Consider the following 24,553-nt stretch of genomic DNA (forward strand, 5'->3'; position numbering starts at 1 on the left):
GGTGGAGAAAATGAATACTTGTTAATTTTTTATGAAGCAAACTAAAATGAAAGTTGTATTTAAAAAGAAACCAATTAAAAGAAAACTGGGTTTCAGATCTCAGGCCCATTATCAGGTTCCATAGCACCCCAAGGAGCTGGATGTTGGACTGAATGATCCCCGAGTCCCCTCCCCGATGCTCTGTGATTCTATCAGACTCAGATGAGTAGCTGACATCAGACACCACGCGTATGCCAAAAATGGAAGCCATACCCAGCCACGGAGCAGCTCATAAGCCATCACGCCCAGGGACCACCAGTCCACTTCAAAGGAGTAGCCAGTCCCTCTGTTGACAAAGGAATGGAAGATCTCTGGAGCTTCCCCCCCACAAAAGAGAAGGCAATGGTTTAATCACCAAAGTTTTCATTTACTGCCTAAACAATTTACTATATAAATTTGGGACAGGGGTCATGCATTTTCATCTTTTTATCATGTCACACTGTGTGACCCTGGATGAGTCACTTCAGTGCCCTAGTCCTCGACTATCTCCTCTGTAAGATGAGAGGGCTGGGCGTACTGCCTCTGAGGTCTTTCCATCTCTATATCTATGATTCTATGGTTTCGCTTCCCCCCCCTCACTGAAGAACAATTCAAAATCAGATTTGGGGACGTAACAACGCCCTTCCCGAGGCTTCACCTCAGTCCAATGCCTCTGCCCTCAGCCTGCTATTTCCCCATCCTCGTGGGCACAGCTCCCTTCCCTGCACCCATTTCAAAGCCCCGCCAAGAAGCTATCGCCTGACCCGAGCCACGTCTGCTTCCTCACCCATGTATGGCTTGGTTCCCGCTAATGCAGTGGCTCGTTCGCCATCCCGGATTATTGTTGCGATGTTAAAGTCACTCAAATGAGCATGTCCTTCAAGGCAAAAGAAACGTTCCAGGTTGAAGGTAAATATCTGGGAGCATATGAGGAAACGCCAATGGCCAAGGAGCTGCAACATATAGCTCTCTGTCCTCCTCCGGGAGCACCCCCAATTCTCTGAACTCAGCCTGTGCATGATGGCCGTGGATCGCTTCACCCCAGCCCCCAAGCGGGAGGCTCTGGGCACCTCCCAACTTGGAAAGCTGCTTTTTAAAAATGAGCTGTTATTCTTTTTCATAACCTTACCCAAATAAGTACATATATATATAGATAGATAGATAGATAGATAGATAGATAGATAGATACACATACGTATTCTAACATAACTATACCTATTCTTCCTTCTTCCCCCTCCCAGGAAGCCATCCCAACAATAGAGAATGAAAAGGGAAGCTTCCCTGGCTTCCTTCAAGACTCAGATCAAGTCTCCTCTTCTGCAAGCCCTTCCCCCACTAGAGCCCACCCTCTGACATGCTTCCATTTCCATGGTATAGAATATGGACCCACCAATTTTCTCTCCTTTGAATGTGAGTCGTTTGAGAGCACAGACCACGTTTTTGCCTTGCTTTGTATCCCCGGCACTTGGCACAGTGACTAGCATATAATAAGTCACTAAAACAATGCTTGTTGAATAATTGATTGATAGAAAGCTCTCCCAGAGAAGACTGTGCCTCGTGGGGTTAGGAGGGAAAGGGATCATTAACCAGACAGAGCTGGGCAGGCATCACAGGCAGCTAGGTGGTGCAGTGGAGAGACTGTCAGACCTCGGGGCAGAAAGACCCGAGTTCAAATCTGGCCTCAGAAACTTACTAGCTGTGTGACCTGGGCAAGTCACTGCCATTTGCCTCAGTTTACTCAACTGTAGCGTGGAGCTAATAAAGGCACCTCATTCTGAGGGCCATCATGAGGACCACATGAAATAACATTTGTAAAGCACTTAGCACAGTGCCTGGTGTGTAGTAGGTGCTCTACAAATGTCAGTTACTCTTATTATACTGCTAATTACCTGCTTTAAAGGCAGCTCTACAGAAGACAGGGATCAGCCTCATAGAGATGGCCCCAGCAGTGGCATACTGTCTCCTAATTCAGGGGGTGCCATTTGAGGGGGGTTCCCTCCAACATTCCTAATGCTGAGATTCCCTGAAGAAGATACTTCTCAAGGAGGGTGAATAAAACAGCCTCTTTGTTTTACAGATGGGTAAAATTAGGACCAGAAAACTCAAATGACTTGCCTGGGGTCACACAAATGACTAGCCAGTGGCAAAGTCAGTGCCAGAATATGAGTTTCTAACTCACAGCCCCATCCTCTGGACAGTAACACACTGACCGAGGTTGGTCTAGGGGAGGCTTCACCCTGACAAGTGCCCTATTGGCAAACTCTCCCAGGGTGCTGAAGATACAATTATACTCCCCGAAACACTCCTGAAAATGTGTCAGAGACCTCAGCTCCTGTGGAAATGCGGGGTGCCTGGTTGTGGGCTCTCAGGCTCCCGGGACTGCCCAGAGGGTCCCTCCCTGCCATCCCCCACCACCCCCAGACCTGTGGCCGGCCTTGTTTGCTCACCCTGTTCATCCAGGAGAATGTTGTCTGGCTTCACGTCTCTGCAGAAGAAGACAACAATGTGTGAATCAGAGAAGAACTGTTTCCTTATTCACTGATTCCTGCTGACGCTCTTGGGGTCCCAGGCGGGTAGTCAGGGGACCCTTGGGTCCCCTTCTTGTTTCTGCACTAGACAAGACCTCCAAAGGCACCTTTCCTGGGCTAGTTTCTTGAGCTGCCACCCCCACTTCTAGCAGCAGTTTGATCTATCCCAGGACAAAAGGGGGCAAGGGTGGGAGGTGACATTCCACAGATGACTACGGTGGCATGTACCCTAGATGGTCTACAATGACTGCTATAACCTCAGCTCAACCCCTTGTGCCCTGGGTGGTGCCATAGTACGGAGAGGGCCCACACATGGCTCCCCTTGCCAATTCCTCCTATTTCCCGAGCTCCTGGATTGACTCCAGCCTCACCAGGTAGAAGATGTGGCCACTGGGACATAGGATGTATTAAAACCTTCCTCTAAGGTCACTCCCAGAAGCTCCCTCAAGGCATGCAGGTGGCTCTGGCCTTTCAGAGTCTTGGGCAGCAGAGTTAATCTCTTAGGCCCTGCTAAGCTGGAGAGGCTTGACCTCCAGGCCTAGGAGGAAAGTCCCATGTGCCTGTGGTCTAAGGATTCCAACTCCAAGTGACCTTACACAAGTCATTTACTTCATCTCTCCGATGAGGAAAAGGATACGGCTGACATCTAAGGTACTATTCAGGTCCTAATCCAGGAAGTTGTAGCCACAGCAACTCACAAGTTGTCTACTCAGCTAGAGGGACTGTTTTGTCCCAGTGAGAGAGCCGCCATACCAATGAAGCAAGGGGTTCTTAAAGCTATGGAACCCATTTTATGGTTTGTAAATTGGAGGGAAGGAGATGGGGCCTTGCTTCTAAAGAGTCCTGGTCTCACACTGGTTTGTATGTTCCCCCCGGCAGATCCCAATGCCCTCAGTTCTTGCCAAGTGGGCTCCCTGAGTCCTCACACTGAGGTCTCCATCTCCCCAGAATGAGCCACCATGCACTGAATCCTACAGGGCCATAGACGCCAGACTTAGAGCCCACCTCAAGGTTGGCAGGCCCTGGCATGATGCAGTGTCTGCTGGTACGGCCTCCAACAGCCCATGATGAGGCATCAAAGAATGACATTAATGCTGTCATTTTATCTTCCTAATTACATTGACTCTGAGCTAATATAAAAATAGTTGGGATTCCGTGTGTGCACAGCAGATGGGCTCAGTGATGAGTGGTGAGTGACGGAGGAAGCCAGCCCAGGATTAAAGCAATTGGCTAGAGATCATTCCCACAGAGCTAAGGATGGCTGACTATATCTGCTTGTGGACAGACAACTCATCTGGGTCATGGTTCATTTTCCCCTGGAACACGATGGAAGTACCTTGGACAGATCTATCCTGGGCCCATAGAAATCTCCACCTCTTGGCCAATGAGTACATGGCAGATGCATGTCCACACTCAGCTGCTAATCACCGGTGGGGGCCCAATCCTAGCATACTCATTCAAGTCTCCAATGCAACATGTGCCTTTCTTCCTCTTAAACCTACTGCTTTTCCCAAACATCCTCACTTCTGTTGAGGGCGCCAAGATCCTCCCGGTTACCCAGGTTTGGAATCTTCCCTCAGAACTATCCTTGACTTTTCACCATCCCTTACCCTGTGCTTCCAATCACCTGATAAATCTTGTCTCCACAAAGTATTTCATATTCGTCCCCCTTACACTGCCTCTACCCCAGCTCAAGCTTTTATCAGCTCTTGCCTCAGTGATTACAACTGAATGTTCATCAGACCCGCTGCTCCTTGTCTCCCCTCTCTGAGATCCAACCTCCACCCAACTGTGGAAGTGTACTTGTGACTCTGTGGTTCCCCCCTCAAGAAGGTTCACTGGCTCCCTCTTGCCTCTAGGAGAAAGACAAATTGTTCAGCTTGCCATCTACAGCCCTTGTCAACATGTCTGCCATCCACCTTTCCAGACTCATTTCACGTATATGCGTCGTTCCTGCACTCTATGTTCAAGCCAAACCAGGTCGCTTGCTGTTCACCAAACACTACATCCCATCTCTCATATTCATGTCTTTGCACATTGTTTTTTTTTTTTTAGTTGTTTCAGTCATGTCCGACTCTTCATGTCCCCATTTGGGGTTTTCTTGGCAAAGATACTAGAGTGGTTTGCTATTTCCTTCTCCATCTCATTTTACAATGGGAAAACTGAGGCAAACAGTGTGAAATGACTTGCCCAGGATCACACAGCTAGTAAGTGTCTGAGGTCAGATTTTAACTCGGGTCTTCCTGACTCCAGGCCTGGCACTCTACCCACTGCAGCACCATCTAGATGCCTTTGCACAGGCTGTCCCCAATTCCTGGAATGTTCACCTCTTTATCTCAATCACTTTTGCTTAGCTGAGGTGACCCATCTGACATAAGGACTTTCTGGTTCCTCTAGTTTTTAATGTTCTCCCTGTCCAAAAAATTCTTTATATTTATTCTGCATTTTTAAATCTGTGTACATGCTGTATCTCCCCAAAAGAAAGTAAGCTCCTTCAGGACAGGCACTATTTTGTTGCAACCTTTGTATCCCCTGCCCCCAGAAGAGAACCTGGGTGAGTAAATACCTTTTTGGCAGGGTCCACCCTTGTGACCTCATCAATGTAGTAGAGCTCCAGTGAGGAAATGCCTTTCTTTCATGTAGCTTACAGTCTTGGGGAATCACCTGGACTATTGAAGGGTACCCAGGGTCACCCAGCCAGTATTGGAGGCCAAGCTTGTAGACTGCTCTGAGGCCGGCTCTCTACCTACCAGGCTGCACTGCCAATCTAACTAATATATCTTGAATTGAATAGAATTGAAGTGAATCCAAACACATTCATCGTGTCAATGCTTTACTCCCAGGGCTGGCTCTGATTGTGCTGATGCACCTACCCACCAGGTAGCCCATGATACATTAGACAAACAGCATCTGTGATAACCAGGCTTATACGGTAACCATTTACCTGTGGATGATGTGCTGACTTCGCAGGTAGTTAAGAGCGAGCGCCATCTCACAGATGTAGAGCTTGACTGTCTCCTCTGTGAACTGCACATTCTGCTGCAGGTGATAGCGTAAATCCCCTCCTAAGAGTAAATCCACCACCATAAACATATCTTCTTCATCCTGAAATGAGTACCTGCAAGGAGGAAGTGAGGACAAGGTCAGCAGGGCCCATCAGCACTACTAGAGTAGAATAGCTCACATTTCCATGATACACACTTGGGTCACAACAATGTTGCCTAGACATGGCAACTGAGAAGGCTGCTTCCACCTGGGGGCTCATAAGCATCTAAAAACTGAGCATGTCAGTAAGAAGGCCCCTCACTCCTAAGACAATCCAAGCCTGGCTGATGTTTGGTTAGATGACCATGTCACAGAATTACAGAATTATGGAATGTGGGAGTCCACAGGTACCTCAGCAGCCCAACTAAACCCATAGAGAAATGGGTGCTCCTTAAGAGGTACCCAACCAGTCATCACCCAGACTCTGGTTGAAGATCTCCACAGATGGGGAGATCACCACCTCTCCTTAGAACTCAGGCCACTTCCAGGTGGCTGTTAGTGTTAGGAAGTGTTAGTATTAGGAAGATTTTGTGGACATTAAACCTAATGCAGCCTCTTTGCTGCTTTCCCATGGCTCCTGGTTCTACCCTCCAGGGACAAGAAGGACAAAGCTAATCCCTCTTCCACGTGACACTATTTCAAATATTTGATTTGTGCATAAATTAGATTTAAGTGAGACAGAGTTGCACAAAGTCATCAGCCTCACTCTCTCTTCCACAGTTATCACAGTTCAGTGGCAGGACTGGTGATGGATTGAAATGCAATGGATGACGTTGGCATCTTCATTGTCTAACCAAGCTCTAAGTGCTCCACAACACCTGCTTCAGCTGCATTCATGGCCATTGGAACAAACTGTTCTGGTCCACCCATCCCAGCAGGGGAAGTCTTGGCCTGAGCCTCCATCACCCCAGCTAGCATTTGCTACATTGAGCTTTACCCCAAAGCAGCTGGGGCTCAGGCACAGCCTTCTAGAAGTACTCCAGCCAGGGTTAAGGGAAGGGTGCTTCCATTGAGCCCCAGTTATATCACGGTGAACTCTGTCGCAGTAACCAAATTTCTCATGAAGAGAGTCTGAGTGGGAGCCAATCAATAGATTATTGCAAAGGGTGATTGCTCAGGGAAGATATGGTGCATGAAGAGGGAGCCTGAGTCTTCCATCACTGTGTCAGGCCTTCCACAACCTGCTTTCCTACTAAGTAAAATACCTAGGTTGAGCCCCTTCTCCACACAGAGTACTGAGGTCACAGTAAGCAGGTGAGTTCATTGATCTGGCTGCTTACTCTGACAGGCACCTTTTTAAAAAAAAAATTTTATTAATTCATTTTGATTTATTAACAATCACTTCCATAACCTTTTGAGTTTCAAATTTTCTCCCCCTCCCTCCCTAAAACAGCGTGCAATCTGATATAGGCCCTATGTGTACATTCCTATTAAACATATTTTCACATTACTGATGTTGAAAGAAGAATTAGAACCAATAGGAGGAACCACCAGAAAGAGGAAACAAAAAAAAAGAAGAAAAAAATAGCAAATAGTATGCTCTGACAGGCACCTTACCCCGACACTGAGCTCCCCAATGCCAAGTCTTCTGGTCAGAATCAATACACATATCCTATAATGAACCATGAGCTCAATCTAATCACCCAGTAAGATGATGTCTGAATATCTTTAATGAGTCATGTACAGCAAAGATGGCGCCATATATGCTTTTAACAGCAAGCAAACGGTAGGGTTTCTTGAGAATAAGGGCAGTCCTTCCTGCTGAAAACATGCCTAGCATCAATCAAAGAATCAAAGAACTGGCAATCAAAGAATTTAGTCACAAAGCACAGAGGATCCTCATTGAGCCCAACGTTTCCCCATGCTTATCTTAACAGAGAACACTTTAGGACTGAACATTTATGAATAGACAGCCCAACAATGCTGGTAAAAGGAGAGGATGGGCTAGACTCTGCCAAGCACCTACCAAAAGCTGTCTACACTGACTGTCTCCAATTCTTCACATCCTACTCACTGCTCAACCTTTGTATGCTGGCTTCTGTACCCACCTGGCAACTGAATTTGTCTTCAAGAAATCATCGGTGATCTCTCTACTGTCAAACCCAATAGCCTTTTCTCAGGCTTCATCCTTCTCAGTCACTTAATAAATGTTCATTGTTGAGTGACTTCTATTTGACCTTTGAAACTCTTGCTCACCCTCTCCTCCTCTGGAATTGTGTAGCACCCTTCACTCTTGGTTCTCTTCCTACCTGTCTGACCACTCTCACTCAGTTTCCTTTGCTGAATATTCATGCCCATTAACCTTGGGCCCCCACAAGGATCCATCCTGGATCCTCATCTATTTCCTTTCTACACTATCTCACTTTGGGATCTCATTGGTTCCCTTTAGCTTGATTATCATCCCTATGCAGGTGATTACCAGATTCCTACAGCCCTTCCTAGTCTCACTGCTGACCTGCATTTCCAACTTCCACTTGGGAACAGAGAACTGAGTTCCTGCTGATATCTTAAACTCAGCATGCTTACATCAGAACCCATCATCTTTCCCTCCAAACCCACTCTTCCTTCCAACTTCCCAGTTACTGGAGAGGACACCATTATCCTTGTCCCTCTGGTTGATAACCCCTTGGTGTTATCCCCAATGTTTTCATTCTTACCTATGCCATGCATCCAATCAGGTGCTATATCTTTCGATGCCTATAACATCTCACGCATCCACCTCCCACACCTCCACCCTTGGCTGCAATCACACAGCCCTCACCTGGTTCAGATCCTTCTCACCTTTCACACGGGCTATACTAGGAGTCTATGGAATAGTCTCCTACTTGGGTTTCCAGTCCCACTCTTCTCCAGTGCATCTTGCCAAACTTATTAACCAAGTTGACAAAATTCTTAAAACCCAAATCTGCCCTCAATTAACTGTATGACTTTGAGGAAGTCACTGTCCTTTTCTGTGCCTCAGTTTCCTCATTTGTCACATAAGGGGGGGATGGACCAGGTCAATGAAAAAATGAATACATTAAAAGGCATTGATTAAGTTCTTACTTTGTGCCAAGCTCTGTGCTAGGAAATGGGGAGATACAAATACAGAAAGTAAGATAGTCCCTACCCTCAGGGAACGTTCTAATGGGAAAGCCTACACACACAGTGGAGCGGTGGCCAGGGAGGGATATTTCAGTCTGGGAAGTCATCCCTATGATTATGAGGGACGGCAAGTGGAGCCAAATGGCAATGAAGTGTGTGTATGTGTGTGAGTGCATGCACACATGTGTGCACATGTGTGAATATGTGTGTTGTGCATATCTCTGTGTGCATATGAATATGTGTATGTGTGTGCATGTGTGTTAGTGTGTTAGTGTGTTGTGTGCCTGTCTCTGTGTATGTGAGTGTGTGTGTGTGTGTGTGCATGTGCATGTGTGCATATGTGTGTGTCTGTGTGTGATTAAATGACCCCTGAGGTCTCTTCAAGCTCTATGAATTCACTTAAAATTCTGGTTAGCAACAACCCTAAGGCCAACTTAATGGAGTCATGGAAAGTGCCCTTTTTCTCCCACCCCCTAGAGAAAACCCTCTTGACTGTCATGGCAAACACTTCTCGCAAACTCTCATGGCGCGATCTCAACACCAAGAGGAGATATTCACCAGAGATTCACCAAGAAGACGTGCTCGATGTCCTGCAGGATCTCCAGCTCCCGAAACACGTTGCGGACCTCATCCCTCTCGACGCACTGCTGCTTGTTCATGTACTTCATGGCGTACATCTTCTCCGTGTCTCGCTTCTGGACGATGCACACCTGGAAACACAAAGCAATGGAAGAAAGCGTCCCACACAAGGCAGCCACAGGACGAGGGGGTCTCAGGGAGCAGACACTGCAGCCTCCCCCACACCACCGCCATTTTGTAGATGGCTGATGAGACGACTGCCCAGAGAAGGGACGTGGCACAGCCAAGGTCAAATGGCAAGCGTCTGGCCGATCCCAGGCTTGCCCTCATGCCAGGCCCTCTGACTCTCAGACTGTAGGCCCAGCTTTGCCTAGAGATGAGGAGAGCCATTCCCTTCCTGTGCTCCATGGAGATCAGTGATGACTTGTCCAAGGGTCTTAAAAAAGAGAAAGAGGAACTTTGCGTAAAAAATGTCAGGCATCTTGTTCAGCAGGAAATCGATCCAACCTTCAGGATAAAGCATCTTGGAGCTGATCTTATGCCTCGGTGGAAAAAGAAACTCCAAATTACAAAGATTCAGTGTGCATGCAAGCTTCCAGGCACACATCAGCTGTGCTGTACAGAAAACACTTTCAAAGGGATTGTACATCTGGAGCTGGGACTTTAGAGGCCAACCCCCCCCCAACTTTACAAATATGGAAATCGAGTCCCAGGAAGGTGAGGTGACATATGGTCATACAAGGAGTAAGCATCATCAGAGGTGGGATTTGAACCCAGACCCCCCTGACTCCAGAGCCCAGGTCCTCTCTCCTGGGGCTTGCTGCTTGTGGAGTAGTGGGACACAGAACCCCACAATCAATGTCTGTTGGATTTGCAATAAATCAATCACTTGCCTTGTCTTTCCTTTCCTGAGCCCTGACAGAACAAGGCAGGGTGGCAGGGCTTTGAGCACAGGTTGGGTACATGGATACGGCCAGCCTAAGTCCTTGGCTGTCTAGAACCCTCTGGGGAGGACATTCTTAGAGCTTTCACATCAACAGAAAAGTGTCCCCTGGGCCAAAGGAGTCCGTGGGGCAGGGCAGGAGGTGGCAGAGGGGGTCCCTACCAGACAGTGGGTTGGTCCCAGGCCATCAGTTACCTGTCAGTGCCCAGCAAGGTCCCTTCTGACTCTGACATTCTGTGCTTCTCTAGAGGGATCCTTGTAGGGTCTCTAGAGCCAAAGGCCCCTTAGCCAAGATGAGGGCTTGGGGCGGCCCCATTTCAATATCTATTTTCCTGCATCTGGATTTCCCAGGCTTCTTGATTTCATGAATGTGTTAATTCAGAAATAGGGCATCAGAATGGAGGAAATGATCAAATGCAAAAGCTTAGGGTAATTAAAATAAATGTTTTATGAAATGTAATTGCATCCATTAAGAACCAAATTATCTCTTTATTCACATTGGCTGAGGAACTCAGGGCTCCAAGGTGGGGGGAAGGGGCTGGGAATTATCCTCTTCACTTCCCCGGCTTCATGACTGACAATTTCGGAGCCCTTCATGTTTTGGCAGCTGGAGAACAGAAGCCTTGAAGCTCAGAGGGGAATCGACTGGAGAAGAGTTGAGATGCCAGGCTTCCCTTTGTGGGGGTACATGCAGCTCTGGCTCCAGAGAGCCCCATCCGCAGACAAAGGCTTGTCTGAAACCAAGGGGTGCTGGAGCTGCCTTAGAGATGGGAAGGTAAAAGATTCACAGGGGTAAACGGCAAAGTGAGGAAATGTCACGATGACTGAGCAGGAAACTCCTTGCTGTGGTCTAGCAAGAAGGATTCTAGAGATCTTAATCGATCAATCAATAATTCATCGGACAATAAGGAGGGGCTATGTTCAGAGGGACCTCCACTAAGCATCAGGCAGAATATAAAGAGAAGGGGGCAGTTGTCACAGGATTCATTTTGCAGGTAGAAGACCTCGGGTCTTGGATCCAACACTTGCTGGCTATAGGACAATGGGGAGTCATTTAGAGTCTCAGTTTCCTCATCTACAAAGTGGGAAGGAAAGAAGAAAATAAAAAGGAAGGAAAGAAGGAAAGTAAGCGTTTCTTTTTTAAGTGCCTACTCTGTACCAGGCACTGTTACAAATACATCATTTGACTCTCACAATAACCCTGGAAAGCAGATGTTATTATTATCTCCATCTAACAGATGAAGGAACTGAGGCAGACAGAAGTTAAGTGATTTGCCCAGGGTCATACAGCTGAGTGTCTGAGGTCACAGGTGAACTCAGGTCTTCCTGACTCCAGGCCCAGACATCTATCCACTGTGCCATCTAGATTCTGCTTTAGGTGGGGATGGTAATATTTATATATTCTGTGCTGTAAGTGGGGTGCAGCTTGCCCTGTGTAAAGGAGAGCTCTTCTTGGTCATGTTAATAATCATTATCCTCATGAAACAGACCCAAGTAGAGTGACTGCCAGAGGACTTCATGTTCCCACAGGACTGTTTTCAATTGGGAACATGGCTTGAGCACAGCATCGAGAACAATTGATATAAAATGTGACATCTTGCAGAAAGACAAAGCCCCTTATGCTCCTGACAAGCATCACCTCCATTACCATCTCTCCAAAATTGAAGAGAGTTGAATCGTGTGTGTGTGTGTGTGTGTGTGTGCAGTCTATGTCTTCCTACCTCCTAGATATCTGTGCTATATTTTCTTTTCTCTATTGCATCTAAGTAATGTATCCCATAGATTAGTAAGACAGAGGTTAACCACCTGTATCTTAGGGGGAAATGATTTTAGAATCCAAAGGGAAACAGGCAGCAAGTACCTTCTTCAGAAATGGGGATTAGGGGAGCAGACACCCCATTCCCAGGAAGGGACAAGAGGAGCAGAGCTGCACCAGCTGTGTCTGCTCCAATCCAACTGCTTCTGGTGGAGGTGGTCACTCCATTATTTTTCGTGGCAGCCACTCAGCACTTCTGTTCTTGCCCAAATCCCATTGATTTCAGTTTGGCATTTGTAACCTTCCGAAGCTGCTCTCCTCTTCTCATATGGCTTCCCAATTCTCCCTTTTTTAGGCATGGGAGGTGCTAGCCTGCCTTTCACTCTCTAGCTATAGTGGTCATAGGGTCTAGACACCTCCCCAGGGGCTTGATCAGGGGAACGGTGAGCATTTCTTTCCACCAGCAGACATTGTTTCTAGCATTCTGTTACACTTAAAAATACCTTGGTTTCTTCTGGGCAAGACACATCAAACAAAAAGTTCTTCAGGATAAAGTTGTGGCTATGCATGTTAAGAGATTTGTTGGCATCCTGAAGCCAAAGATCAACAGGAAGAACCCATTTAAAGCAGTTAACACTTGTTGCAATAGCATTCCTAATGCACAACTCTGGAACTGTAAATGTGGATAAAAATGGACTTTGAAACTATTTGAATGAAAACTGTCGTTGTTTGAGAATGAAGGACAAAAACAACAAAATAAAAACTAAAATAGCAATGAAACGCAGGTCCTGTTGCCGAAAGGCAGCAGGAAGAAGACAAAGCTTTTCTCATCAAAAAGAAGGAAGAAGATTGATAGATGTTCTCAGTGCACATGATAAACAGGTTAGAGGAAATACTATTGAAACAGACATTACTTCATGAGGCAATAATAAAACCTTGACTAGAGACTTCATTTTTCAAGTGTGACTGAAAGTAGTTCACCCCAAGAGGGAGCCCACGAAACAGCTAAGATCCAAGAGTGGAATCCATGGAAATCAGTGGAATCATCTATGGGCAGCATCCAAATTAACCAAAGAAAAAGTATTGTGAAAAAGTCTGTGTCCAAAAATGGCTGAGTTGTGTGGATTTGTTTACAGAAGCAGAGAGGTAGAAGAGTGATTTGTCCTCTTAGTTTATGAAAAATAACAAATTTTTCATGCATAATTCTTGCTACCAGGTCATATCTTGTTACGTATTTATCACTGTCCAGTCATTTCAGTCGTGTCTGACTCTTTGCATCCCCATTGGGGGTTTTCTTGGCAAGGATACTGGAGTGATTTGCCATTTCCTTCTCCAGCTCATTTCACAGATGAGGAACTGAAGCAAAGAGAGTTACTCAGGACCAGATCATTGCCCCAGAAATTACAGCGTTAGGATTGTTCTTAAAGAGACCAGATTTATCTGTCAATGTAAATTATGAAAGGAAATGAAAGAAACTGTATAACACATTACCACAAGCTACAAAAATTTAGCACCTCCTAAATTCCTAGCAAGGGTCGCTAGGGGGTGCCTTGATGCATAGAGCATCAGGCCTGGAGTCAGGAAGACTCATCTCCGTGAGTTCAAATCTGGCCCCAGACACTGACCAGTTGTGTGACCCTGGGCAAGCCACTTCACCCTGTTTGCCTTAGTTTGCTCATCTGTAAAATGAGCTGCAGAAGGAAACAGCAAACCGCTCCAGGATCTTTGCCAAGAAAACCTGAAACGGGGTCCCAAAGAGCTGGATGCAACTGAAATGACTGAGCAACAAATACCTAGCAGGATATGACATGGTAGCTATGAGAATGCACAAGGAATTTATTTTTCATAAACTAAGATTACAAATCCCCATTCTTCAAATGTAAACCTCAAAATAATTTTGAGAATCCAAAAATAAACCGTAATGAACTATCATTATCACCAACGAAATCATTGCCCACAATTGTCCTCACCACGTCACTGAACTGTGAAAATGCAGGAACAACATTTGAGATGGCTGTCACGGTATCAACCTCTCATCATCCCTGAACTACAAAGATTAAAAATATTTCAAAATACAGAAACTGGGCAAAAGAAAATGCGAGAACAGGGTAAGGTCCACATCCTCCCCGTCATCTTGTCTTCTACTGGCTTCGCGCCAGAGATGAGTCAGCAAGCCCCAAGAAGCCCACCTTCCAGTACTGTTATTCAATTAGGAAAAGCTATGATTTAATTCACCTGTGAAATAGTACACATGATACTCCATGAAAGACTGACAGCTGCAGAGAGATGTGTCCCAGGATGTTTCTACCTGAACTATACTAAAAAAAAAAAAAAATAGCAAAAAGAGGACGTGAATGGCATTTATAATAATCATAACAAAGACAACACAAGATGTCTGCTAATAATGAGTTTACAAGCCAATAAATCGTCATAATAATGAGAATTTGCATGTAGCGCCTTAAGGCTTGTGAAGTACTTTACAAATGTTGTCTCATTTTATCCTCACAACATCCCTGGGAGATTGGTTTTATTATTATCCTCATTTTATAGATTAGAGAACTGAGGCAGAGAGAGGGTAAGCAATTTGCCCAGGGCCATACTGTGGCTGATTTGAACTCATCTTCCTCATTCCAGGAAGTGCTTACCTGCTCTATCCACTGCACCACCTGGCTGCCACAAAGAAAGACATACTAAAAAGGAAAAAAAAGCCATACGTCAAAAAAGACATACTCAAAAGGACCCAGAATCAAGTGTGGAAATAGATTTGATACAAATATATACAAATATATTACAATGTAATATATGTGTGAATGTGCATGTGTGTGCATGCGTGTATATTGCACTGTGTATGTGTACAAATGTGCATATATACATGCACACACTTACGTGCATGCATACATATGCAGTGCTCTGAGAATTGAGGAGTCAGAGAAGTGACTTCCACATGGGGGAAAGGGGCAGGGCTTATGAAGAAGGTGGCATCGAAAGCAGAGTCAAGATGGCAGAGAAAGGGCAGGAAGATGTCTGAGCTCTCCCTAATTTCCCTTGAAACAATTTTAAATCAAGCTTCAAAATGAATTCTGGAGCAACAGAACCCACAAAAAGATAGGATAGAAATAATTTTCCAGCCCAAGATAACTCAGAAAGACTGCAGGAAAGGTCTGTCTTACTTGGGTAAAAGGGGAGCACAGCCCAGTGCAGGCAGTGTCTAGGCGAGCCAGCAGGAAGCCCTTAGCCCCAGCACAGATCAGTAGCCAAGGTCCTATGGTTCTGGCTAAGCAGGCCGGCTGTGAGGTCTCCAGGGTGCAGCAGGCTAGTGACCAGGCCTGGAAGGGCTAATGCAGGAGTGACTAGGCCAGGTGACCCCAGCACAACAGGTGAGCTGCCAGCCCCAGAGACTCAAGCAGGTCACAAGCCAGTGATCGAGCCCCTGCCCCCAGGACAAGAAGTTTGGGACAATGCACCCTGTGCCACAGGAGCAGAACTCAACTTTAAAAGTTATGAAATAGACTGGAAAATAAGTGGAAAAAAAAAAAAAGCCCAGACCACAGAAAGTTAATATGGCAACAGGGAAGATCACAACACAAACTCAGAGGAAGATAACAATGTTAAAACACCTATATACAAAGCCTCAAAGAGGAATATTAATTGGTCTCAGGCCCAAAAAGTCATCCTGGAAGAGCTCAAAAAAGATCTTAAAAATCAAACAAGACAGGTAGAAGAAAAATTGTGAGAAGAAATGAGAATCATGCAAGAGATTTTTGAAAGAAGAGTTAACAGCTTAGTAAAAAAAAAAAAGCACAAAAAATGGGGAAATATGTACCTAATTCATTGAAGAAAACAACTCCTTAAAAAGTAAAATTGGTCAAATGGAAAAGGAGGTACAATAGCTAACTGAAGAAAATAATCCCTTAAAAATTAGACTCAGGCAAGTGGAATTTAATGACTATGAAAAATCAAGAATCAACCACAAAAAAATCAAAAGAATAAAAAAATAGAAGAAAATGTAAAATATCTCATTGGAAAAACAACTGACCTGGAAAACACACCCAGGAGAGATCATTTAAAAATTATTAGACTACCTGAAAGCCATGATTTAAAAAAAAAAAAAGAGCCTGGACAGCATCTTTCAAGAAATAAATCACCAAGGAAAATTGCCCTGATATCCTAGAACCAAGGGGCAAAATAGTAATTGAAAGAATCCACTGATCACCTCCTGAAAGAGATCCTAAAATGAAAACTCCCAAGAATATTATAGCCAAATTCCAGAACTCTCAGGTCAAGGAAAAAATACTGCAAGTAGTCAGAAAGAAACAATTCAGATATTAAAGAGTTACGGTCAGGATTACACAGGATTTAGCAACTTCTACATTAAAAAATTGGAGGACTTGGAATATAATATTCCAGAAGGCAAAGGAGCTTGGATTACAACCAAGAATCAACTACCCAGCAAAACTGAGCTTAATCTTTCCAGGGGAAAATGGACATTCAATGAATTGGGGGACTTTCAAACAATACTGATGAAAAGACCAGAGCTGAACAGAAACTTTAATTTTCAAATACAAGACTCTAGAGAAGCATAAAAAGGTAAACAGAAAAGAAAGAAAAACATGTTATTCAATAAAGCTAAAATATTTATATCTTCATGTGGTAAGATGATACTTGTAACTCTTTAAGAACTATACCTCTATTAGAATTAGAAGGCGCACAATTAGACCGAGGGTGCAGGTATAAATTGACTTTTATGGGATGGTAATAAAAAATTAAGGGATGAAAGAGTATTGCACTGGGAGAAGAGGTAAAGGAGAGGCCGAATGGGGTAAATTATATCACATAAAAACTGTGTATTACAGTAGAGGGAAAGAAGAAAGAGGGTGAGGGTTGTCTGAACCTTGCTCTCATCAGATTTGACTCAATGAAGGAATAACGTACATGCTCAGTTTGGTATAGAAATCTATCTTTAGCCTGTAGAGAAGTGGAGGGAAGCAAGAAAAGAGGAGGCTGATCAAAGGGAGAGGATATTTAGGGAGGTGGTGATCAGAAGGAAAACACTGGTGAGGAGGGACAGGGTGAAAAGAAAGAGACAGAAAAGTGTCAACAGGGAAAAGAGGATGGAGGAAAATGCATAGTTAGTAGTCATAACTGTGAATGTGAATAGGATGAACTCTCCCACAAAACAGAAACAGAGAGCAGAGTAGATTAAAAACCAGAAACCTACTTTTTTTTTTTGTTTACGAGAAACACATTTGAAGCAGAGAAATATGCACAGAGAGAAGGTAAAAGGCTGGAGCAGAATATATTATGCTTCAGCTGAAGTAAAAAAAAATGGAGGGGTACGTTGATAAATGGTCAAAAGATGTAAACAGACAGTTTTCAGAGGAAGAAATTAAAGCTATGTATAGTCACATGAAAAATGATCTAAATCACTATTGACTAGAGAAATGCCAATTAAAACAACTTTGAGGCACCACCTCACAACTATCAGATTGGTTAATATGACAAAAAAGAAAAATGATAAATGTTGGAGAAGATGTGGGAAAATTGGAACACCAATGCATTGTTGGTGGAGTTGTAAATTTATCTAACCATTCTGGAGAACAATTTGGAACTATGCCCAGAGGACTATAAAACTGCGCAAACCCCTTGATCTAGAAATACCACTGCTAGGTCTGTATCCCAAAGAGATCATAAAAAGGGAGAAAGGACATGCTGTACAAAAATATTTATAGCAGCCCTTTCTGTGGTGGCAAAAAAATTGGAAATTGAGGGGATGCCCATCAATTGGGGAAGGGCTGAACAAGTTGTGGTATATGAATACTATACATGGAATACTTTTATTCCATAAGAAATGATGAGCAGGTGGACTTCAGAAAAACCTGGAAAGACATAACATGAACAGATGCAGAGTGAAATGAGCAGGACCAGGAGAACATTGTACACAGTCACAGTAACATTGTGCGATGATCAAGTATGACTGACTTAGCTCTTCTCAGCATTGCAATGATCTAAGACAATTCCAAAAGACTCATGATGGAAAATGCTATCCACATCCAGAGAAAGAACTATGGAGTCTGAATGCAGATCAAAACACACTATTTTTACTTTCTTTATTTTTTGTTTTTTTTTTCCTTTTGTTCTGTTTCTCCTTTCACAATGTGACTAATATGGAAATATGTTTTACATGATTGCATATGTGTTTGTGTGCATGTGAAGATATAGATATAGATAACCTAAAACAAATTGCTTACCATTGGGAGGTTGGGGGGAGGTAAGGCAGGGAGGAAGAAAATTTGGAATTCACAGTTTTATAAAAAAAAATTAAAGTTAAAGAAAAGAGAGCAGCATTAAAGATAGGCCCTGAAGAATGGACAGGATTTCAACAGGTAAAGATAGCTGAAGCACAGCTAGCCAGGGAGGGGAGGGCAAGAGGCATCACATCCAAGGAAAAGTAAGTGATCTGGTTGGACAAAAGCTCAGAGTAAGTGCTGAGGGAAGTCTAGGCTGAGATAATTTATCCATCAAAGGTAACAAAGTCAAAGCGTCTCTATCAGGCAGGATTCATTAATCCACAAGGCTAAACTCTTTAATAGCTTAAGTGACCAAAACAACTCAGAGGCATTCCAATAATGGAAGCCCTCACTTCTTAGCACAACATTAGCTCTTGAGTATACACATACCATGGGAATTAAATTCACTGTTGACTTTGTCTAGATTTGGCCAAATGCCCTACTTTCGTAGGATCACCTAGAGTAAGTTCCCTCTGAGCCCCAGAGTATTGTGGGGAAAACAAACAAATGAAAACATGATGAGTCAGCTCAAGGAACAGAACCATGGCTATAGTATTGAAAGAGAACAAACACACACGCACTGGAAACCGTGAAGGAAGTCAAACGAATCAAAGCTCTACCCAGCAAACTGGTAAAGATGACATAAGATGGAAATCATCAATGTTGGTGGGGTTATGGAAAGATAGGCACACTAATGCATTGTTGGTAGAAAATATGAATTGGTACAACATTTCTGGTATATAATTTGGAATTATACAACTACATTGGCTAAAATTTCCACTCTTTTTGACAAATTCTATTATTGAGAATTTAACAGAAGGGCATAAAAACCAGAATTAATGGTTCCATATACATCAAAATATTCATAGCAGACAGAAGAGTGTGACTAGTTACCAGTTAATCTGCAAAAGACTGAGCAGTTTTAGTGGCCTAAAAATTCCAGAGTCAACAGTGTGATAAGACAGAGAGTAGCCTAAAAAACCAATTTGATCTTGAGCTGCAGCATTAGGTAGACCTCAGGAGCCAGATCTGGACTTGGCGTAATTTCTTGTCCATTCTTTTTTTTTTTTAATGAGAAAAGGAGGTAAGGTTACTGAACTCCAGATGTTTAACATAGAAAAGGAATTTGTAGTGGCATAACAGCATGGGTATTTGAAGGGATGTCACATAGAATCAATAGCTTGATCCTACTTTGGCCCTAGAGGATAGAAGGAAGGGTGAGGGGTAAGTAAGATTAATTGAGGCTTCATTCAAGAAAAATGTTCTGAAGATTAGAGCTATTCAAAAATGGAGTGGGCTACCTTTGGAAAGAGTGGGATCCCTCTTCTTGGAGGTCTTCAAGCAAAAGTGGAGTGCCCATTCATCAGATGTGTTAGAGTGGGTTTCTTTTAGGGGGTACAGATCGGGCTGGATGGCCTTGTGATTATTTCCAACTCAGATGTTCTGATTCTCTGATATCTTTCTATCATTCTTTCTCTAAGTTTGCTCTGAGTTGTTAAGATCACAGAATCTGGTCAAAGCATTGCCACAAAAGTGCTAAGGTTTGATAATTAGCTTCATTGTAGCCACGAACCTAAAGGAATTACTCCTAGCATTGGGATTTCAGATATCAACAACAGAAGGGGAGGGGGAGATAATTAGGGGCAAAAGATCTTTCTGGGTTATTTCCAATTTATTCCATCTATGGCTTCTTTGTACATAATGATTTCCATGTTGTCTCCCCATTAGACTATGAGCTCCTTGAGGGCAGGCACTGTCTTTTGCCTTTTTATTTTTTGTATCCCCAACACTTAGCACAGTGCCTGGCACAGAGTAGGTGCTTAATAAATGTTTACTGAATGACTGACTGGGGTCCCTGGGTAACTGGCCCTGAATGGAAGGATGGCATCTACATAGAGAGACAGAGCAGACAGACTGTGTTAGGATTTCAAGCTGGAAGGGGCCTCTGAGGTCCCATCATCCACCGCTTTCCTTTTTATGTAGAAGGAAGCATAAGCTGGTAAATGGTTTGCCAAAGGTTGGTAAATAAGATTTGCAGGGGAGGAGAAGGGAATGATTTTTCTTAACCCGTTTTCCTAATTGCATTGTTCTCAGCTAAGTGCTGCCGGGCTTCATGGTGGGTGTTTCATTATTTTTTTTTTTTGACAAAATCATCATTTCGATGGAAAAGCAGTTATCTTAGGCAGCAAGGCAGTCAGCTGATCTGCCTGACTGCTCCTCTTAACCCTTCCTGAAGAAGACCTGTACTTCATGCTTGTTCCCCTCTCGATTTATTTAGAGTACAATCTGATGATTTCACATCCACTGATATATTCGGCAAACCCTGCTCAGAACAGAGTCCTTCCCACTCTGATTGTCTTTTTGCAAAATGTTCCCATCCCTCATCAGGTTCACTTTCTCTGGGCCCGCACATTTAAGGATGAGCCAGTCCCAAGCCTTGGGTCTATGTGTGGGTCAAGACTTCTTGCCATTCGGTGACCTTTGGGAGAGGGGAGGGAATCAGCTTCATCTAAACCCTAGGCTCCAGCCCAGCCTGGAACACATTCAGAAGATGGAGAATTCTCAGGGTTACAGATGAATCAGGTTCAGGATTCAAGAACATGAGTTTTTACAAGGGGTAACTGGTGACTTCAAGCAAAATTCACTCCCAAAGTCTTGAGCACCACTCAGAACAGCAATCAGGCTGAGACCTTCTGAACAAAGCTGCCTCAAGTTTGGGTCTTGAAGTATTCCAGAGGTCCCAGAACACAAGAAGGAAGAATTTTAAAGAGAAAAAAATGGAAACACCCCTAACCAAAGAGCATAGATCTTGAAATGGAAGAGCTTGATGATTATCTAGGCCCAGGGGTGGGTAACCTATGGCCTCAAGGCCACATGCAGCCCTCTTGGTCCTCAAGTTCAGCCTTTTGACTGAATTCAAACTTCAAAGGCTTTAAGTTTGGATTCAGTCAAAGGGCTGCACTTAAGGACCTAGAGGGCCAAAGATTCCCCACCCCTGAAGGCAACCTTGTACAGAGAAAGAAATTAAGGCATAGAAAGGGGGGAAACTTGCATGAGGTCACACACTGACTGTGTCAAAATCAGGGTTCAAATCCAGAAGTAAAGTCAGAGCTCTGCCCACCACAACACACCCATTGCCTCCATTGAACTCAGCGGCGCATCATGTTGGAGAGAAGCCACCAAGGCTACAGTCCTGGAGCCTCCAGAGCAAGCTGGGCTAAACTCATGAAAGGGAAAAAGGGAGAACAAGATGGAGCCTTTTCCTTTTCTCTCTTGGGGAGTCAAAGGCCTGGGAGTGGCAGCAGCTGAATGGTAATGAGGCTATTACTACCGAAATTAGCTCATTAACATTCATTTTTGCCAGCTGCTGGTGGCTTCTGAGCCACAAGTAGAATTTCAATGACTAAATCTTCAATGAGGTGATGCCAGGAATAGGGAGAAGCCCCTCAGAACCTGGAGTGCACCCACTTTGACCCTCCTGAGATGATCAAAGATTTTGGGGAGCTGTATGTGCAGGGAGGGAAAGGACCTTTGTCCACTGGAAAATAGATGTTTCTTCTCTGTCTTGCAGGAAAGTTGCCAAACCCCAAAGCCACTGCTCCCTGTAATAAGTCCTTAATCAGACATCTCCAAAATTGATTTGGGTTTTTGATGGGTTGGACCATAGTTTTCTTATCTTCACTTTATTTACATTTTTTCTGATGACACATTTTAACAAAACAGGACCCCTGAGAGTGACCCACGTGTACACAGTATAGTCTGTTATCTAACACTCTGATGACTTGGGTGGTTTGTTTGTGAAGGGCTAAAAGCAGTAATGCTCATGACATCCCTCTACTCTGCTCCCCTTCGCACCTGCTGCTCTGCCTGGTCTCCGCTCCCTAGAACAAGACATTAAGCTACACCACTGCCCTCATCCTCCTCTCCCTCTGACTGGAGGCTGGAGAGTGGTTACTCCTTCCAAAGCCTTCCTTGACAGAAGGCGGAACCTGGACTCTCAGCTCACTCCACTTTGTATCCACTGCCCTACCTGCTGTCAGCTCCACGGAATAAGACATTCCACACTGGGTACTCCCGGTGTCCCTGCCTATGCTTCCTTGCCTCTTTTTGTGTGTCCCCCCCCTCCTTTGGATCGTAAGCTCCCTGAGGGCAGGAACTGTCTTCTTTTTATTAATTGTCTCCCCAGCACTTAGCACAGTGCCTAGCACAGAGTAGATATTTAATGCATGTTTATTGGATTGGATTGGAAATCATGAAATCACAGATTCTTGGTGCTGGAAGAGACCTCAGCTGCATCTAGTCAGTTTGGACCTGACTGAAAATCTTCTCTACAGCATACCTGGTAAGCAGTCTTCCAGCCTCGGTCTGAAGACGCTAGTTAAGGGGAGCCCTACCCCAACTCCCAAGTCGGCCCCCTCCACTTGTGGACAATTCCGCTGGTTAGAAAGGTCCCTGCCCCAGCCCCACCTCAATAATTACAGAAGGCCGGGACTTGAGTCAATCAGTCTATTGGCGATTCAAAACAGGTGTGAACAAAGCTTAGCCATCTCTGTTGATTCAGCCTCAAAGGCATAAATTAAGGGCAAGCAATCCATCAAAAGATGGGTGAGGGCTCAGATTCTTAAAATCTAGCCACTGCTTACCCAGGTTTCAGACTCCTTAAGAGTCTGCCCAATATGACGGATGTTTTAATAAACCTCGTCTTTGGCTGAAAGAAGGCTTGGGTCGAATTCTTTTGGGAGCATGGTATTAGAAAACCCCTCAAGATGAGGTTAACCTACAACTCTGAGGATGGAGTAGCACTTTCTGGGTACCGGGCCGCCACAGTGAGGCAAGCTCAGGAGTGGGAGCTGAGTCTGTGCCACATTTACATAAACCCAAAATCTGCTCTTTTTAGCTCCTGCTTCCACCACCAAATATTTACTTAAGCCCTCATAATGTGTGTGACTGGAAGGTTCTCTTGGCCTTGTCCCTCTAGCCTCTTCTCTCTCTCATCCCTTCCCCTGCTCTTTATGGCCATGACCACCACCCTGGACAGGTTCTCATCACACCCACCTGGATTATTTCAATAGCTTCCTCCAAGGCTGTCCTGCCTTCCTTCTTTCCATCTTAAAAGCTTCCTTCCACTCAGCTCCCACCTGACTATGCCACAGATTCACTGAACTTCAGAAGTGAAAGGATCCTTTCTAGCTTCTGTCTGGGGACCCAACACGCCTGACACATGGCCATCCAGACTCCCCAGGAAGGGAAGCCACTGCCTCAGAAGGATCCTCTTGAGTTTTGGCAGACCTTTCTTGTATCGCATCTGAATGGGCCTCTTTGAAGCCCGTGCCCACCGCTCCTCTCTGTGTCCTGTTGAGCCAAACCACACAAGGCTAGCCCTGCTCCACCAGACAAATGGAAGGGCTGGAAGGTCGGGCGGTGGGCCTCCCTCTCCATTCTCTCTCTTCATTCTGGTCATCACTGCTCTTACGCCTGCCCAAGGAAAAAGAGGTGAGAGGGCTAGGAGGGCAGCCAGCTATGTCCAGGTTAGGAGATACTTCTCTCCTTGGCTGCAACTCCTTCTCTGCCTAAGGTTTGGATGGTGCTGGCCTGATGGGCTCCAAAGCTCCCCCCTTTAGAAGGATTGATTTCTTTAAAAAAAAAAAATTCCCCAATTCCATGTAAAAACAGTGTTAACTTTCATTGCTTTTCTTTTTTTTAGGTTTTGAGTTCCAAATTCTATCCTTCCCTCCTTCCTCTCCCCTGTCCCTAAGATGGTAAGCAATCAGATATAGGTTATACGTGTGCATCACATAAACGTTTCCATATCACTCATTTCATGCAGGAAAACTTGAATGAAAAAAAAGAAAGAAAGAAAGTGGAAAAAGTGTGCTTCAGTTTGTATTCAGACACCATCAGTTCTTTCTCAGGAAGCAGACCACGTTTTTCATCCTGAGTCCTTTAGAGTTGCCTTGGCTTATCGTATTACTGAGAAGAGCTAAGTCATTCACATTTCTTCATCATACATTATTGATGTTACTGTGTGCAGCATTCTCCTGGTTGTATCAGTTCATGTAAGTCTTTCCAGGTTTTTCTGAAATCATCCTGCTTGTCATTCTTTACAGCACAATAGTACTCCATCACAACCATATACCACAATTTGTTCAGCCATTCCCCAGCTGATGGGCATCCCCTCCATTTCCAATTCTTAGCTGCCACAAAAAGAGCTGCTATAAGAATTTTTGTACAAATGAGTTCTTTTAGGAGTGTTGATTTATAACGTTCTGTCTGTGCTGATGTCCCTTCACCAGGGCTGGGGAGAGCTCTTTGA

General features: G+C 44.5%; 1 protein-coding gene across 1 annotated transcript in view; it reads right to left on the reverse strand.

The window, feature by feature from the left end:
- STK32C (serine/threonine kinase 32C) overlaps positions 1-24,553 on the reverse strand; it is a 183,969-nt gene that overhangs the window by 15,206 nt on the left and 144,210 nt on the right. The window contains exons 3-7 of the mRNA XM_027840491.1: positions 9,234-9,385; positions 5,491-5,664; positions 2,466-2,503; positions 806-895; positions 253-356 (exon numbers count right to left, since the gene is read on the reverse strand). Of these exons, the coding sequence (XP_027696292.1) occupies positions 253-356; positions 806-895; positions 2,466-2,503; positions 5,491-5,664; positions 9,234-9,385 (558 nt within the window). The remainder of the gene's footprint in view (positions 1-252; positions 357-805; positions 896-2,465; positions 2,504-5,490; positions 5,665-9,233; positions 9,386-24,553) is intronic.

Source organism: Vombatus ursinus, unplaced genomic scaffold, assembly GCF_900497805.2.
Source record: "Vombatus ursinus unplaced genomic scaffold, bare-nosed wombat genome assembly UNPS02014845.1, whole genome shotgun sequence".
Classification (NCBI taxonomy): domain Eukaryota; kingdom Metazoa; phylum Chordata; class Mammalia; order Diprotodontia; family Vombatidae; genus Vombatus; species Vombatus ursinus.